General features: G+C 40.9%; 3 protein-coding genes across 3 annotated transcripts; all 3 read left to right on the forward strand.

Moving 5' to 3' along the window:
- Positions 1–3415: 3415 nt before the first annotated feature.
- foxq1a (forkhead box Q1a) lies at positions 3416–4714 on the forward strand. The gene has a single exon (XM_033650146.2). It carries the CDS (start codon positions 3583–3585, stop codon positions 4414–4416), a length of 834 nt encoding a protein of 277 aa, XP_033506037.1. The 5' UTR covers positions 3416–3582; the 3' UTR covers positions 4417–4714.
- Positions 4715–6549: 1835 nt separating this feature from the next.
- foxf2a (forkhead box F2a) lies at positions 6550–9717 on the forward strand. Its single transcript, XM_033650142.2, has 2 exons — positions 6550–7660; positions 9137–9717. Exons 1-2 carry the CDS (start codon positions 6691–6693, stop codon positions 9307–9309), a joined length of 1143 nt encoding a protein of 380 aa, XP_033506033.1. The 5' UTR covers positions 6550–6690; the 3' UTR covers positions 9310–9717.
- Positions 9718–15944: 6227 nt separating this feature from the next.
- On the forward strand, positions 15945–18152 carry foxc1a (forkhead box C1a). Its single transcript, XM_033649910.2, has one exon. It carries the CDS (start codon positions 16251–16253, stop codon positions 17667–17669), a length of 1419 nt encoding a protein of 472 aa, XP_033505801.1. The 5' UTR covers positions 15945–16250; the 3' UTR covers positions 17670–18152.
- The last annotated feature ends 1007 nt before the right edge of the window (positions 18153–19159 follow it).

Below are 19159 nucleotides of genomic sequence, written 5' to 3' on the forward strand. Positions count from 1 at the left end.
AAAACAAACTGACTAAGGAATTAAAACCAGTGAAATCATTGAAAAAAGCAGTGTCATGTTAAAGATAAGTGTTTTTCTGATGCTGCTCAACTCGGAAGGGCTGCTAACTGAGGTGGTGGACGCAAAAATGTGAAAACGTAAAAACATGAATGGCCCCGTCTCGAGCCGGTGTTTGGTTTGTCCATTGCAGGCTACTGTAGAAAATGTTGGCAAATGCAATGGCGATCTCCGCAGATGAGGACTTGCTCCCTGCATAGATATAAACAGCTCATTCTCAGGTTACAAAAACACATCAATTCTTATTTTCAGGTGTTCATACGTAAAAGAAAACATACATCCCACACACTGGACCTTTACCAATCACATCGTCATTTGGTGTTATCCTTCCTGTACGGTATTTAGCCACGACTCTGTTCTTTACACGTGCAGTCAACTGAAATGATTTATTTCTTCCTCGTGCCCTCCAACAAATGACTGGAAAACTATTTTCCTTCACAAACAACAACAGGCAGAGGGAATGTATTAGAAAGCATTGGCCTGTGACTGTGTTTGTCCCATGAGTTACCACTGGGTCCAAGTCACCTTCTAGACGGGGGGGACTATTTAACTGAAGATTAAAGCTACAAAATTGTGGGAGAAAGTGACAGATATACACTGAGCTGTAGGCAACTACTGTAAATGTGTGAACAGGCATAACTGTAGTGCATTGCATTCATGAATCTGTGCATGCAGTTTTTTATGTTGGCATCAGTTTGTGATTCTTGAATGTGCTTCACAGTGTTCGTTATTCCTACATATCAACAAGTGAGACCTCAAGTCAACAATCAGAGCTCCAGTGATACCCAAATACATTTGTATCTGAAATGTCGAAATCAATTTCAGTGTGACAAGAAATGTAGCTTTTATGCACAGCGTGCTGCTCAAAGATTCATTACAGCATAATGCATACTTGAAGGTTTTCCATTTTCATGGCTTACAGGTGTGTGCTTTAAAACTGAATTAATGAAAACTGAAAGGTCTTATCTGATCTGGTGTCTGCAGAAAGGCGACATGGTGTAATCTAATGTGCTCGTAAATCTCACAACACTGATCCTGACAGAGAGTCAGAGAGAGGGCGAGACAATAAAAGCCTGTTAAAATAATTTATGGCAGTGAGTCACTGACTGAGGAACACCTAACTAGACACACATATGAAGGCCACATGTTTTTTTTAATCTATTGTCCAAGATAAATTTGCCTGCCAAGCTCATAGGCTTCCATAAACATACCTATTATTACATAAAAAGGATCTAAAATCATTAAACAAAAACATAATGAATTAATTCATGATCAATGAATGATTTGCTTTGCTTTATAGTTTTCTAAAAACGCATCCATGCAGTTACTAATGTTGGTGATACAATAATACAAGTCATGGGTTTCTCACTTTTTAATAAGTCTGCAAATATTAATGTTCATAGGCCATTAACAGAGTTAGTTTAAGCATCAAGCCTGCAGTTGTAAGCAGTACTAAAATGTTAATAAATGGAAAAAAGTTTTAACTCCTTTGTTTGTGCCTTTTTCCATCATTCATCCATATGACAAGCACATATTCCTCTCTGGTTCCACCTGCAGAGCTGTTATTAAGTGGATCCAAATGTATACACCAACACATGCAGGCACACGATGGCCTCACAAGCTGCTACATGCAGTGACCAGAATGAATATGTGGTATTTGAGCTCTTGTCATTGTGCGGTTAGCTTACAGGAATCCATCTTTCACATGCTACCTTTCAAAATAGTGACTTCGCCCTGGATTGGGTGTCACGGACAACAAAAACAGATTAGTACCTGAAAATCAAAACATTCACACCAGCAAAAACACGTTCAACACACACACACACACACACACACACACACACACACACACAGACATCTTGAAAAGCACACTTTGCATAAACAAAAGTTAAACCGCTTGTCAAAGTAACAACACACCAGCGGCTGGTCTGATGTCAACATTGGTTTCCAGGTGATGTATGAGGTTATTATTTTTTCCGTTTCGTCTATTCGATGACACCGTTGCAGCACAACCAATGAAACCGGTGATTTGGCCTGATAATTGGCAGGAAGTGAGCCCACCAATTATACAAAGATGGGTTGTTGAGTTCACCGTGACTGCCAGATGAACCTGAGGGAGTGTGTGGGAGGAGAATGTATCCGGGCTGTGGAGCAGTACTAAATGATAATGAAACACTGACATTAAAGGCACTTTAAATAAAGTATCTTCAATGGCTCTGTTCACCTGTTGTCCTTGTTGTCATAATCACACCGTTCCCTTGGAATCACATCACAGGTGACACCCCCTGTTCCGTCCAAAACCCTGGGGCGGTTCACTTGGAAAGAAATTAAATCACAATAATTAATTTATTAGGTGAATCTTGGCACTGAGCTACAGGAAGGACCACTACTTGTTTTAAGAAAGAGAAACACAATAACAGTGGTTTCTATGTGGGCTGTTCAGTTGGCATGAACATCTGAAGTGCACTCCTAAGTGAAGCGCTTTGATGTGAGACATCTTGAGAGCATGTGAGTGTCTATACTCTCCTGGCACAGGGAGCATCTTTTCTCACAGGGAACTCTTTACACATTAAAAACCACCTTGGAAATGTAGTTTAGAACACTGTAGTGGGATGTTAAGCATGCCATATATGCATGAGTGGATTACTGAAAGGGCCGTAGGACACAGGCCAAGTCAAGGGGGTTAATGTGTCAGGGCCCCCCCTGGCCTTCATTTGCAAAATTTCAGAGGTACCAAAAAGGAAAGAGACTCAAAAAGACCACAAAGAGATGCAAAGGTGCAATGTGAACTACAAAGAGACACAAAATGACCAAAAAAGGACACAAAAAAGACAAAACTACAAATAGATGCAAAGTGACAAAATGGCAAAACCACCACAAAGTCTGTGTCGTGGCCCTAGGTAGTAGAGATGGTGGGGATTTTGCATATATGTGTTGGGGGTTGGGGGGTCTATTGTCTCATAATCTACCCATGCATATATGGAAGGGTAGCTCTGGTGCTGCCTGCAATGGGCAAATGATACTGCACTACCTGCAGGCACCACACCTTTGAATACAAAGGAAACATACGCCACCTGGTTGTCTCAGGTGAAATAGTCCCAAGGTGTCTGCCAGGTCACATTTCACAGGTGAGCAGGTAATAAAGCCACACTGAAATGGGGTTTTCACTTAACATCATCTTTGCTAAATACTGTATTATATGTTCATGATGAAACTTTTATTATGATCACAGTTTTATTGCAGACCATCCTGCACGCAATGTGAAGATGTGTTTGCGATGCTCCAAATCTTTTTTTAATCGTGTAGCTCCGCCCTCCTGGGTTGGTCCTGAGGTGAGCCGGCTATAAACAGCTGCTCACACACATTTGTAGGTGAGACCGGCTTCAGCACTCTGCCAGGTATGATAGCAAAGAAGGACTTCACTGGATTTGATTCAAAGCAGTCTGCGTCTTGACGCACGCAAGGTCCGGACTTTACGCGGAGAGCACATCGGGTCTTATACAGAGAAAGGAGTCATCAGAGAGCATGAAGTTGGAGGTGTTGTGTGGGAGCCACTATGACATGAAGCATTTTGAGATGTCCAGTGATGCAGAGGGGAGTGTGCGCTCTCCTCTTTCTACTGAGGAGGAGCTGGGGTCGGATGGGGACAGCGTGGCGCACAGCCCTCCACCTGTTACGCCATGCACCAGCGCCACCAAGTCCAAGCCATACACACGGAGACCCAAACCCCCGTTCTCTTACATCGCTCTCATCGCCATGGCTATCCGGGACTCCCCCTCTGGACGTCTGACTTTGGCGGAAATTAACGAGTATCTGATGAAGAGGTTTCCGTTCTTCAGAGGCAGCTACACCGGCTGGAGGAACTCGGTCCGACACAACTTGTCTCTGAATGACTGCTTTCTCAAAGTGCTCCGGGACCCGTCCAGACCTTGGGGGAAGGACAATTACTGGATGCTCAATCCTCACAGCGAGTACACCTTCGCTGATGGGGTGTTCCGGCGCAGACGAAAGCGCATTGATAAAAAGTTCAGCAGGGCGCCAGAGGTGTCCGAGAGCGCAGAGGAGCCGCAGAGCATCCAGCAGGCTGCACCAAAGACTGATTCATGTGTCAAGTTTACCAGTTCATTTGCGATAGACAGCATCCTCAGCAAGCCGTTCAAGAGGGACTCAAACAGGGAGCATGTACCACTCCACCCTGCCTTCACCTGGCCGCGCTACACTGAACTGACGATGCCTCATTCAAATGCACCTGCCTCATTTTCATACGTCAAGTCAGCCTGCTATGTGGACTCCTGTGCTGCGCATGTGTCAGACGCCTTTGGGCCGCTCTCACACACAGTCTTGCAATATCAGAAATAAATAAATCTTATTATTTGATGATTAAAAATCATCACTGTGCACTGACGATGGACCCAGAGGAGGATTTAAACAGGACTGGACTTTATTGCGGTGCCAAGGTGTTACACTTGTTTTCGTACCTCTGAAAGCATTATGAGATTTGATATTTTATACACAATTGTTTGTTGTAAATGTTACTGAACTGACCATTAAAGTCGCTGTCAGAAAAATCGTGTTAAAACCTATGCACTTTCACTGTTTTTGTCTCTCTTTCTTTCAAAAATACGCTCTTTGCAACGAAATAAAAAATCTAACAAAAGTTGGTCTCCGTTTTCTGTTGTTGTGACATTGTTTAATGTTGAATTAAAAACCAGTCATTGGTTCCAGGGAAGACAAATTGGGGCTGACACCTCTATGACACATGCACCTTTTAAGGTGCCAGGGCAATGACTGTTATCGGGGCGTGTGTGTGTGTTCATGTGACTCCACCTTGCACATTTTTTTTAGAGAACTCTGCCAGGGATTGGTTGCATGTGTGCCATATGGACCTGATATAACCTCTTTCTTTATAAGCATTATACTGGCCCTTACAGCTTATGTTGCATATCTGAGATATTTCTCCTTAATTTAAAACTAAATAGATAAATAAAAAAATAAAAAAATAAATAAATAAATAAATATATATATATATATATATATATATATATATGTAAATAAATAAATAAAAACACCATAACAGAAAATATAATATTTTTTATAATTCAATTTCTAGAAAAAAATATAAATAAAAATAAAATTAAGATTAAAAAAATAAAATAAATTCAAAATTGCTAAATTAAAATAAAATAAAAAATCAAAAATGATACAGAATTCAATAATAATAATAATAATAATAATAATAATAATAATAATGGTGATTATTATTATTATTATTATTATTATTGTTATTATTATTATTATTTTAAATACAGCTTATTACTATTCTCAATTTTTCCTGTATAATATATGAAGCAAAAAGAAATTGCCTTATAAGTATCTACTGTTCAGTGTTGATGAAGCTCGCTGCTGCCGGATAGGGGCATCCAATATTTATGTTTTCTGTCTCGCGCTGCAAATAGCTGTCGCCTCAGTCACTACACATGCGCAGGAAAGGGTTTGTACAAATGGTGCATCCTGAGCGAACCCAACTCGAATCCACAATAGGAAGAAATGTCTTCCAAGTAGGGCCTATTCTTCTGAGGCTAGAAAGTAAATTTCCTTTAAACCAGCTGTGCATCCTGGACGCAGCGGGGTTACGGGTTTGATGTTGCTGATATTCTATTCTGATTGTGTTTTAACTTTAGTGGTGTGGGAAATTATTTCGCGTCCTCATTATAACGGCGATCCTGCTCTGTAGTGACGCCAGACGTGCGTAAAGCTCTCCCAAGACAGAAAAGGGGGCATTTACAATCAGCCCTGCAGAAAGTGTACTCGAATATTTCATTATCTGACTTTATTTAGAGTTTCTAATCACTCCATTTCTCCAGGGATATAATCCAGGCCCGAGAGGTAAACTGACACTTGTGCGCCGTGTGTGGCACGCTGGCACGCTCTGATGGAAAAAGCATGCTTCCTCTCATGTCAGAGTCCTAACCCTGAACAGATCCCAAACAAATGAGCACTGCAAAGCTTTTTCCTCTCCTACACCTATACAAAATAAAACCACCAGCAGCAGCAGCAGCAGCAGCACGCATTGTCACTGTCTGCAGGTACACAAGAGGATAAAGGGAATCATTTTAATGTGTCCTATGTGTTTTGTCCATCGTGGTCTGTCGAGATATCGTGCCAAATATCAGCCTGACAAATGCATTGAGAGGTGTTTTGGAAAGAGAGTCGTGGGAGGAGATTTGTCTTACTCCACTGCGCTGTGTCCGGCTTCTAGTCTGGATCCTGGCCAGATGGGGAGGGAGTAGTTCCTGGCGATTTAGTGGAGGAATTTGGGGGGATACAGGGGCAGAGAGAGATTTAAGAATTGATAGGTGGTCGAGTTGTGTTTGGCCGGGTGGATATGCGCAAGCAAAGTCGAGGAGCTTTATCCCCCCTCTCTTGTGGGATTATTGCCAGCGATGGACAGAGAGAGGAAGGAGGAACAGCGGCTGGTGTTTCTTGATTTTCCCAGTTATAAACGCGCTGAGCATCGCAAAGAGACACTGACCTTATAATTAGCGCATTAGGGAGCCTTTAATAGTGTTTGGTAAATAGGAAAAGTTCGGTGTGTTACAGAGCCCCCACAGTGAACGGATCCAAAAAGAAACCATGACGACCGAGAGCTCCAAGCAACATTTGGATCCATCTAATCCTCGCTCTAGCCCAGCAGCCGATGCTCTGAATGTAGCTCTGCTGAGCGCACAGCCAGTGATGGAGAGCGCGCACAACGCATCACCCAAATGGAAAAAGGGAAACTCTGGCTTGAGGCGCCCTGAAAAGCCTCCCTACTCATACATCGCCCTCATTGTGATGGCTATCCAAAGTTCACCGACCAAAAGGCTCACTTTGAGTGAAATCTATCAGTTCCTGCAGGCCCGCTTCCCTTTCTTCAGGGGATCATACCAGGGATGGAAAAACTCCGTCAGACACAACCTGTCTCTGAACGAGTGTTTTATAAAGCTTCCCAAGGGTCTCGGTAGACCTGGCAAGGGGCACTACTGGACCATCGACCCGAGTAGTGAGTTCATGTTCGAGGAGGGCTCCTTTCGTCGCAGACCTCGAGGGTTCCGTAGGAAATGCCAAGCTTTGAAACCCATGTACAGAATGATGAATGGTATCGGCTTTGGTGCGTCCATGCTGCCGCAAAACTTTGATTTCCAACCACCTTCAGGCTCGTTAGCATGTCACAACAGCTACAACATAGACCTGATGGGTAACACGGTGCCAGGTGGCTTCGAAGGACTCGGAGGAGGAGGACATCACGTCCCACACATGTCATCAGGCTCCGGGTCATCGTACATGGCTGCATGTCAGGTTGCCTCTAATGCGGACTATTGCCCGGACAGCAGCAGCAGCCCCCTGCAGTCCTCCCCGGCGATGGTAGGCACTTTGGACTGTCAGTCTCCATATGCAAATGCAGCCTCACACTGGAGTTCACCTGGCGTGTCTTCATACATCAAACAGCAGTCGCTTGCATCAAGCAGTCCCACTTCTTCTGCTCTGCACACGGGGATGTCGTCTTACTCTATGGATCAAGGCTACCTGCACCATAACGCACGAGATTCGTCTGATATATCAGGTAAAGCCACACTGTATGGCTTTATGCATCATAATTTGTATTGTCTGATTCATATATGCACCAGTATGACTCACAAAAATAGGTCAACATTAAACTGCAGTGATGAGTTATCAACCAAAACAAGTGCGCAATTTTTCTTACAAGCTTTCAGACAGTATATATTCAAAGAAATTAGATTTCCACAATCCTTTTTTTGCATTTAATTGTTACACTGGATTAGTTATATAGAGAAATATCAACCACCTGTGTGGCCTGAGTGAACCTTCATGGAAATGCAATAAGTAAAACACAGAAGCGTGCCTCTGACAAGCTCCAACTGATCTACATTCATTGATCAGATTGCGTAATTTTTCAGTTTCAGCGTGCACAATTTTATTTGCACAATACAGCCTCTGTATTTAATTTTAAATTCCTATCATTGGACTGCACTTTTATTCAAGCTTTCACTGGAGGCCTCTGCGCTACAGAATGTAAAAAAAAGGCACAATAACACCATAAAAATGACTGTTTATGGTTAAAATCTGCGTGAAGAAGAAACAACAAGCATTAAACACGTTGTCACAAACATACTCTCAACCGTGAAAAAGAAATTCATGTCAGTGCAGGTTCATTACGGCCTTTGACACGAGCCACAGCAGAATAATAGTCAGGATATTTAAGCTATTGTTGACTTATTGTTTCATTTTTGCACGTTCTTAATAATGTATTTAATGCACACAACAAAACAAATTGGTACAAGCTTCTAATAAAGCACCCTTATAAATGTTTTACAACTTGCAGCTGATGGATTTTATTAGTTGTTAATAAATGATTCACCCTTGTTAAATAGATCCATTATAAGGAGAATGCATTTTGGGTTGCCAAGTTGTGGGAAAAACATACATGTGGCTGGAGACACCAAGTTACAGGCTTTATCTTTTTTATATTTATAGTTCTTTAGGAAGATCTAGCCTCTGAAAAAAAAGGGCTGCACAAAGTTTGCACCAAAATGCATTTTCAACCGTAGTGTTCCCACAATTTATTGGCATTTACAACTGAATACTTGATGGATTACAACAAAAAACAAACATTTATTGTTGTTTTATTAATGCAGACTAGATTGTTAATTAGAAAGTAGGAAATCTATGATCGTCTTTTAGTTAATTATGTATAAATATTATAATTTGTTGCTGCATATTTTACCAAATACAAAGATTAACAGCAGCAAAATAATTTGTTGCTGCTTGGCAACCCTAACTTTGCTCTCATAAATGGCTAATTTATATAGATTTATACAATGGTTTTTAATGTTTAATAAAGCCATTAGACACAACTAAGAGCACTTTATTAAAATTGGTAGCAACAAATTTTTACCTATTGCACAAATTTTGTTATCAAGCAGTTTGGATAGAAATTGTACATTAAACACAAAAACATTTAGATACAGTCGTAATTAAAGGAGTGTTTGACCTCCTGTGTCTCCCTGTGTGTTCTCAGTGGGCCTGTCTCGATACTCCAGCCACTCAGCTCCTGTGTGTGACAGGAAGGACTTCGTTTTGAACCTAAACGGAATCTCTTCCCTCCACCCCAGCACCGGCGGATCTTACTATCACCAGCTCCATCACCATCACCAAAGTGTCTATCAGGACGTAAAGCCATGCGTCATGTGACAAAACACCAAAGACAGAACTGTCAGGAACATTCCTCCTCGGATGGAGTTACTTTAACGCAATCTTTGGTGACCTTTGGTTCAGAAAGGGAGATTTAATTCCCTCTGAGTCACTGTCAGTGAACTTTGACCTCTTCTATAACCGTTAGTAATGGTTATGATGTGAGGACTTGTTGCCACCATACACACTCATTACATGGCTGACTTTACACATATGAATAAGCAATATCAGCATTTTTACTGAAGAAAACATACGTACACGTACCTGAATTAATCTTTATTCATGCACTTAAGTTTGTGTTCGCGAAGTTGCTAAAATTGTTGCTGATTTCCTGCAGCAGGCCACGACAGAGATTTATTTTTAAAGGGTGATATGGAAGTGTTTTTAGCAATAAAAGTTTTTTATACACAGAGTTTTTGCTTTTATTAGCACTCTTCTCTTCTTCTTCTTACGTTTTTCTTTCTGTCTGCTTCAGATGTATTATTATTATTATTATTATATCTAAAACTACTATATTATACAAAACCCGATTAATTATGACAAACACTTTTAAACAGTGCAGTTTGTGGGCGATATTGATCATCAATTCACCACCCTTCTGAGGGCTGGGTTTAAATCATATCTTTGATTTACGAAAAATAAAAAAATAAGAAAATCCTGAACGGTATGAAATTCAACTTTAAATACATAAAGCTGATTTACCCTCGCTAGAGACACTATAATCTTGTTGAGCTCCACCACGGTGTTCAAATTACTTTATCAGTGCTTTGTTTAATCAGGCTACTACCATGTCTTATTTCACACCATCATCATTTTAACACATGAGCAACGGTGTGTTTTTAATAACTAATTATGTGTCAAAAAGACATTTAAAATAATTTACAAGAAAGTAATCCGTCTTTAATCCGGTCCATACACTGAGGATACTTTATTAAGTGTAGTTGTGTCTTAATTATCGCAGGATGCCAGCCTATATTGTTATTACACAGGCCTAATTATTGTTAATAAATGAATTATTAAAGAGAAAGACACAAGGCACTTTCAATACACAACTCTCAAATCTGACAGAAACTCATCCGTCTTGTTTTGTCCTGTTGGTTAACTTTCACGTGACTGTAGCACCACCTAGTGGTGATTTAAGGTTAGGGCCCAAAGTGACATATGTAAAGCGTTTATGTGCATAACTTCATTTTGCTCAAGAGATTAAAATGTTATGCACAACAGTGAGTTGGTAATTCAGTCATCTTAATACAGATACATTTGATATTTTACTTATTTTTTTATGTTAGTTACCCACATATACATGAATTGAATTGAAAAATGTCTCGCTGATATGGGCCCCAACAGTGAGGTTGTTTGTAGTCCAGAGAGCCTCACTGTGAACACTGAGAACCTGACTTACCTGAGATACAGTATAACAAAACGTTTGAACTTATCAGTCCAGTTCTGACAGATGTTGACATGTCTTTGTCAAAGAATTTTAAACACCAATATACTCATAAATTCTGGAAAATTGATATCAAAAAGGTGACTGATGAAACGAGATTAATTACAAAAAGTTTCAACATAGATGGAAGCTTTCATTGCATGAATTAGTATCCATTTCGACTAGATATAATGTAGCTCACAAAATAAATAAATACATCCATATATATTTTAAATTAAGTTTCAATAAATAGTATTTAGTCCAACACACACGGGCAAGACCATTACACTCACACACAGTTTGTTCAGAATAAATCATTTATTGGTAATGCTGAGAGAGAGAGCAGATGCACAGGAGGTCAGGTTATATTCTGAGCTCCAAATATTGTCATTTTATAAGTCTAATAATGAGTTCAGGTCTGAGAGACATTGATAAATACGTCATTTCCCAAAACCAGCTTCTCGGGATGAATGCAGGTACGGTTAGTTTATTAATGTCTCTGCTGCCCATGGTGCTGAAGAGAATTATGAATATCCTTGATATATATGTGTGATCCATATTACATATATTGAAAAATATATACCCCAACTGAGCAAATCAAAATGAATAAAATGAAATGGAAGAAACTGTATGTTTGATTCTTTCAGAGAGATTTTAGTTTTTGCATTGTTTTGTGATACATATTACTGAGCAACTGAGTATCACGTCAGGGTTACACTGAGGAAGTAACATTGCAGATGTTCCAAATATTAAGGACTGAAAAAAAAAAAAAAATCAAATTAACATTTCTGTGTTAGACCTCTGTTAGCAACTGGAGCGAGACACAGCCATCAACAGCTCACACCTGTAGGTCGATAGGTGCTTCTGTGGGGAGATAGTAGACATGCCTTATGTTGTCTTACTTGGTGCAATTATCAGATTAATGTCCATCTATGAAACAGCTTGTTTATGACCCAATTCAAATTAAAAGATATTCAACCATTAGTCATGATTTAGTCACACATCTAATCTGTGATATGTTGCAATAATTCTGATTGTTTGAAAATGAAAACATAGGCTGCACAAGTGTTCACAAATCCAAACCATTTGTGGATTTTATAGTTTTTATTATGTTGTGTTTCTCTCTTAGATGTTTTATGTTTTTTATTAATATGTTGTCTTAAAATTCTTTGTACGTCTTTTGTCCTGCTGGGATTTCATCCCTCACTTCCTTTTTGATTCATAATTTTCATGTTCTTGACAAGTATTCTTATCTATTGTATATTTTCAACGCTGATGACCATGGGCAAACATACAGAAGCAAAGATCGGGCTAAAGAAGGAATCTATAGAAACTGTATACAAGGGGAAAAAAATTATTCTCAAAATGTCAAACACTGGCAATATGACAAAATGATTTTAACTTTGAAATGGTATCATGCAGACTGACGTAATGCAGTCATAAATAGAAAGAAACAGACTTTATTGCCAGTATTATCTGAAGAGAGCAGCTGACAACTCCCTGACAGAACTGCACCTGTTTTTGCACACACACAAAAAAAGTTTTTTATGTTGCTTTAAACCCAGAAACAAACGACAATATTTGTGTGTGACACCAGGGGGCAGTGTTTCTACCTGCTGCCATATGTTTAGTGCCAAAGATCAGAGCAGGCCTATTTCACACATGGTACCCAGAGAACCTTTTCACAACAGGCATTTTGACTTGTGGTAGTAGGAGAAGCTCAAGTGTAACTGTTGACATTATAACAATGTGTGCTGGTATTGTGTGTGCTGGACCATTGTCATCACTTACTGAGACACATATTAATGACACTGACACATCGTTTACAAAATTAGTGTCCCCTGTGTTTTTGCTACTGTGATAAGTCAGTGTCTGCTGTGAAGAAGGTCTATTAAAAAAACACTGTTCGCATTAAGACTATTTTTAGTGACTTCTAAAAAAAAGAGTATGTTAATCCAAATTAGATTAATATGATATTTCCAGTATGTCGCGCTTAAATAAGTGAAGATAACATTTAAGAATGCTAAAGTTGCCAAACAACAGCAACATTTTTCATTGGTGTTTTGTACATCTGATCACTGTTGCAAATCATCATCATCATTACTGTCTTGATGCCCCACATGAGAAGGATGCAGAGGATGGAAAGAAGTTTGCAGGGGAAGTGCAAAACATGTACCAGTTCATTTTAAGATGTCACTGCAAAGACAGACATGGGGATCAGGAGCTGGCAGGTCAGGGACCTCACATGGTGTTCAGCCATTTTCACTATGCATATATGTCAAGGGTGCACAGTCAGGAGGGGCAAACCAGCTAAATGATGAGGGAAATGGGCCCCTATAGCCACTCATATTGGCACATCACACAGTGACAACTATAAACCTCTTAAACGTCCCATGAAAGCACTATGGTGCACTGTCACTAGCTCTTCCCAAATGCAGACCCTAAACAGGGCACTTAGCTATCATGTAATGGCTGGTTGGAACAGTCATACATGCGACTTTAGGTGTAACTGTCAACACAATGAAGTGGAGCCTCGATGGGCTTCATGTTCGGGGCCCCTCAGAGTTTAGGGTCACCACTGATAGATGAGACTTTACAACGAGACCATGTGATTTTGTATGTAAAACATGTAAAAGTCTTCCTTTAAAATGTAGTGCACATACATAGTCTTATAAAAATTCTACACACCATGACCTGGGTAAAATTCTTTTAAGTGCAAAACATTAAAATAATCAGCATGTGTGCCTGTAGAGGAAAAAGTGGAATTACAAAAGGGCTCATAAGGCTAAAGTTATAACATAAAAGCAACAAAACATTCCTCATAACAATGCTTATACAGCGTAACTCTATCAGCCTCAGGGAAGCTCTCTGACCTTGTCACCACTCACATCACAGATGCCTGCTTGTAGGGTTCACTGCGCATCATCTTATCTGGTTATGTTTATCTATCTACTGACCTCGTGTGGTGCGTTCAAGGTCATGGTTTCCCCTTACTGTATGTGATAACTGGTGCCAGCAGGCTGACTGGACCCGATGGATTGTGGTACTGATTTCACGCTGTAGTACTGAAATTGACCGTGAGGTGGCAGTAGTGTCTTAATAATGTAGCCTACATAAACCTCTGTGCCTGCAAGAGGCTCCTATGGCACTACACACACACATAGAGACCATACTAAGTAATAGATACTGACTATAAATGAATTTCAGCATTCCTCATTTACACAATTTATCTCCTAAAATGTTGGTATGTAGGTTTGTCAATACACTTATAAAATATTTGCTGGTCATTATGGATATAGATAAATAAGAAAACTGAATAACTCCAAATTAGTTGGTTGGAGAAAGCGATACGAAAACAGCGTATAACTTGCAGAACGTTGCCATTTCTGAACACTAGAGGGAGCCAAAATCATAGTTATGATGAACCTCTAAGAGTGTTATAGTCTTTAATATGTCTCTTTGTGTGTCTTCATACCCAACCATCTTCTTTCTTTCTATTTAATTCTAAAATGTCAGTATTATGAGCTTGATCTTATTTTGAATCACGTTATTTGACTTTTATATTAACATTAGCAGCTATACAATTAATTTATTAAATAGCATGCTGCAGTGTTTTATTTTAACTTTTCCAATGATACATTTTTGATTCACTCTATTATCTGTTACGATCTCTGCTTTTTTTTTGGGAATATGAATACTTTGGATTGAGGGAAGAAAAGTGGTGGAGAAGCACACAAAATATAAAACGAGACTCAATTAAATTGTCAATTGAATAATATTAGAACAAGTGTCTCCTTTACTATAAAACTACAGCGTTTATTGTGATATAATAGTGTCCTTATTATATTTTTTATAGAAAAACAACAGCCTTCGAATGATTCGCCTGTTGTTTTGTTTATTATTTTATTATACATCCATTCATTTTTGTTCCACTGCGCTTCAGCCGTGGATACCTTAGAGAATAAAGAGCTAAGGAGGACTGGGTGGGCAGGCCGTGGTATTAAGTCAAAAGGCCGTTGTGAATTGTGTAAACAGCCCGGGGCGGTGGAAAAAAGTTCATGCCCGGGTCCATGTAAGGAGAAACCGGCGGAGCACCAGGCCACTGCACGGACATTTAATTAAGACAACCTGCAGAGGATTACATCGATATTAGAAGTGTAACTTTGCCTCACAATGACCATTAATTTCATGCACAGTCGCCTCTGACAGCAGGCCGACACGTTGAGGCCTTCAGGGTCTGCTTATTGAACTTCTATTTTTGGTTAAAAAAAAAAAGTGGCCTATTTTATTTTATTATCAGCTTTAAGATTAATTACATGGCAAAACATCTGCTGCAAAACACCTTAAAGACTCCCCGGGGACTTTTTTTAATATTAAACATGAATAAAGGAGTGTGTGAAGATTTTTTTGTATTTTGTTTATTCGGCTACAGAGACAGTAAATTCTCAGCAGGCCTCCAACACCCCAACACAACAGATATTTAAACATTTTGATAAAAAGCCGCTCATCATGTGAAGTGTCACTCTCGCCCCATTTGGTGCCCTGCTCTTTAAATCCTTGTCTTGTATAAACTCTCACACCTCTGGCCACTCGGGGCCCAAACTGCCTTTTAATTCCCGTTGTAATGAGATCTCACTTTAACCGCCCACTGCCAAAGATGCGAGGCTTTGCCTGGCTTTGATCTCCCAGTGATCTGCTGCTGGCCGTTGAGTGTTTTCACTAATAAAATGCGCTGATAAAGACGTTCAAACTGGACGTAAACGACGCCATTTGGTGTTGCTGTCTTTCAGAATCAAAAAAGGAAAAAAGTGGAGCGGCAGCCACAAGGGAGCACGCCAAATAAACTCACTGCATGGCGTGCGTAAAATGGGATTTTCCAAAGAAATATCAGAATTAATTTAATGCTTTAATATCCAGATTAATGTATAGATATATAAAAAAAATGAAAGACAGCTCATGTGTTTCTGTTTTTTAAGACAGCAGGTTTGATAGAGAATATATATTTGACACAAAGTGTGCGGGCATATGCACTCCATGATCTGATTGTGTACATGTGAGTTGCTCTGTCACGTCTGAAGTTTTGGCTGCAGTGGGCTGGGAGTTACCGACACCTCCTCTCGTTTTTCTAAAAGCCCAGAGTGTGGCCGGGAGCTTTCTTGCTCTCTCTGCACGGCCTCACCTCCCATTGGACGAGTCGTGCACTCTTCGGGGAGGAGCTCCACTGGCAGCAAAAAGGAGGAAAGAATTTAACTGCGCAAAAAGTCCTGTGCGGTGACGGATGTCCAAAGTTCAGAACTTTTTCAATGTGCGTTTCATAGAGACACAGAGATGGGGACGGCTTAAACACTGCTGAGATCCAGCACGCTGCACTGTTGTACAGACATTTTCCCTGCCTTTTTTCCTCTTCAGAGAGCAGAGAGGGACTGTGATTTGAGCGCACTCACAGGAGGGAGAAGTGGAGATCTTCTGTCTGCGTTATTTTGGAGCTTTATTTTCGCCGGATCAAAGTGAAGACATGCAGGCTCGCTACTCCGTCTCCAGTCCCAACTCACTGGGCGTCGTGCCGTACATCAGCAGCGACCCGAGCTACTACCGGGCCGCTGCCGGTGGGGGATACACGGGGATGCCCGCACCTATGAACATGTACTCTCATGCGGCTCATGACCAATACCCAGCCAGCATGGCCCGGGCGTATGGACCGTACACCCCCCAACCTCAGCCCAAGGATATGGTCAAACCCCCCTATAGCTACATTGCGCTCATCACTATGGCTATCCAAAACTCGCCTGACAAGAAGGTGACCCTGAATGGGATTTACCAATTTATCATGGAGAGGTTTCCATTTTACCGAGACAACAAGCAGGGCTGGCAGAACAGCATCAGGCACAATCTGTCGCTGAATGAGTGTTTTGTCAAGGTGCCCCGTGATGATAAAAAGCCCGGTAAAGGCAGCTACTGGACCCTGGACCCGGACTCTTACAACATGTTTGAAAACGGGAGCTTCTTGAGAAGGAGACGACGGTTCAAAAAGAAGGACGCGATGAAAGAGAAAGAAGAGCGGCTGCAGAAGGATTTGCCGCCGAGGCAGCAAGGCCGGGAGCAGGAGCAGCCGGTGCAGGGCTCCAAGCCCGTGAGGATCCAGGATATTAAGACTGAGAACGGGACAGTCACGCCGCCGCAGGCCGACTCGCCCTCTCTGAGCGCCGTGCCCAAAATCGAGAGCCCGGACAGCAGCAGCATGTCCAGCGGGAGCCCTCACAGCATCCCCTCCAACAGGTCCATCGGCATGGACAGCACCGAGCACCACCAGCACCACGGCCAGGCCTCGACGCAGGGCTTCAGCGTAGACAACATCATGACCTCCCTCCGGGGGTCTCCACAAGGGGCCACTGAGCTCACCTCCAGTCTCACCGCCTCCACCAGGACAGGTATAACACCGTCTTTGTCCTTAAACTATTCTCCAAATCAGACATCTGTCTATAGTTCACCCTGTAACCAAAACTCCATCTCCACTACCTCCAATGCAACCTATCATTGTAACATGCAAGCCATGAGCTTGTACGCCGGGGACAGATCTAGCCACTTGGCACCGAGCACCACCGTGGACGAAACGTTGCCAGATTACTCAGTCACTACCACCTCATCCTCCATGACCCACGGTAATCTAAACTCTGGGCAGGAGGGCCACCATCCCCACCAAGGGAGGCTGACCTCATGGTACCTCAACCAGGCCGGAGACCTGGGCCATCTGGGCGCAGCGTACCCAGCACAGCAGCAGAACTTCCATTCAGTCCGAGAGATGTTTGAATCCCAAAGAATTGGCTTGAATAATTCACCGGTGAATGGGAATAACAGCTGTCAGATGTCATTCCCACCGAGCCAACCCATCTATCGCACTTCGGGAGCTTTCGTGTATGACTGCAGCAAGTTCTGACCAAACAAACAAACAAAAAAAAAAATAGGCTCAATATTTTCCTCACGGTGTTTGAACTCTTCCAGTAATTTCCCCTCTCCTCCCTCTCACCTGCCCACACCACATGGACTAATATGAGACAGAAAACAAAACAGACTTGAGCTTGGTTTTTCTAAAGAACAGTGTTACTGCAAATAACACGTAAGTCTCTCTTTGCTTTTGTGGCTTTATGTTATATGTTATGTCAGTTTTCATGGACGTGTAAATTGCATATAGTAATTTATTTCTAAAAAAATGTAGCCGGATATTATGGACCAAACACCAAAAAAAGTGTTTCTAAATTGAATTGCCTTAATTGTCCAAAAAACAATTGTTCCAATATAAAAGTAAGACAAAGGAACGTGTATATCGCCGTACTATTTCAAAGATTCTTCATTTGTTGAAAAGTATTCTGAAGGATTTGTTTGTTTGTTTAATAAATTTGTCATTTTATGTGAGTTAAAAGTTACGCCTCGTTTCTTACAGACTTGAATACAGGCTTAGGGTTGTTTTACACTCAGTCTGGCCCGGGTTAGTTTTGTGAGGGAGGTAAATAGGCCTCGGTAATGATCTGATCTGACCCTCTGAGATTCTCATTTCTTTAATGGTGTGATTGTAATCTACTGCACAGATTCACATCTTAAATATTTCTACTCTCACCAGAAACATACTTTATATTTACTCGTAAGAATGCCTTATTTTGCTTCTCATTTTCACAAGGGAAAAATCATGAAACAAATATTGACGCAAAAGAAAATCTGCCTTCGCACGTCTAAAGAGAGGATGTTAAGGATGTGTTGACCTCTAGGCCTTTTAACATTCATATCTCATTTAATGTTTCTATTTTTACTGTCATATTAGAAATGCTTCAGGCTTTATACGAGATGATTGAGATGATGTTGACCTGAGGCCTAGACCTCTGAGCCAGCCTGCACACAGCACAACTTTGTTTTGGATTGCGTTGTGTGTTTACTGGCGCATACCAGTGCTTACTTAATATCATACCACACATGCCAAAGATAGTCCCGTTGTCACTTCAGTTTTGATGTTTGAATTCTCACCAGTCTGACAGGCAGGACGCTGACGCGAATGGAGACATCCACGACCGTCACGCTTTATCATACGTGACTCACCCTATAGTTTTTCAGTGTGTGGATATTTAAATGCAAGAGTGGGTATTTATAAAATTGGCTTTACGCAGTCAAAATGTCAGATTGATGTTTTATTGTAATCCTAGTTGGCAGTTTTTTCTCCCCAAAAAGTTTCCCCCAGTGACATTAATGAATGGGAATCAATCTTTTTTTAACCACGGCCAACGGAAACTCATAAATTACATTATTATAGGCATTTATTTAGTATTATTGCGCATATTAATGAACATTATGTAATTTAAATACAGCACACTGCTACTGTCCTTCATCTCCAAAAAGTCAAAGACGCTTTTTATTTTATTTCATTTGATATATATATAT

This window comes from Epinephelus lanceolatus, chromosome 12 (assembly GCF_041903045.1).
Source record: "Epinephelus lanceolatus isolate andai-2023 chromosome 12, ASM4190304v1, whole genome shotgun sequence".
Classification (NCBI taxonomy): Eukaryota; Metazoa; Chordata; class Actinopteri; order Perciformes; family Serranidae; genus Epinephelus; species Epinephelus lanceolatus.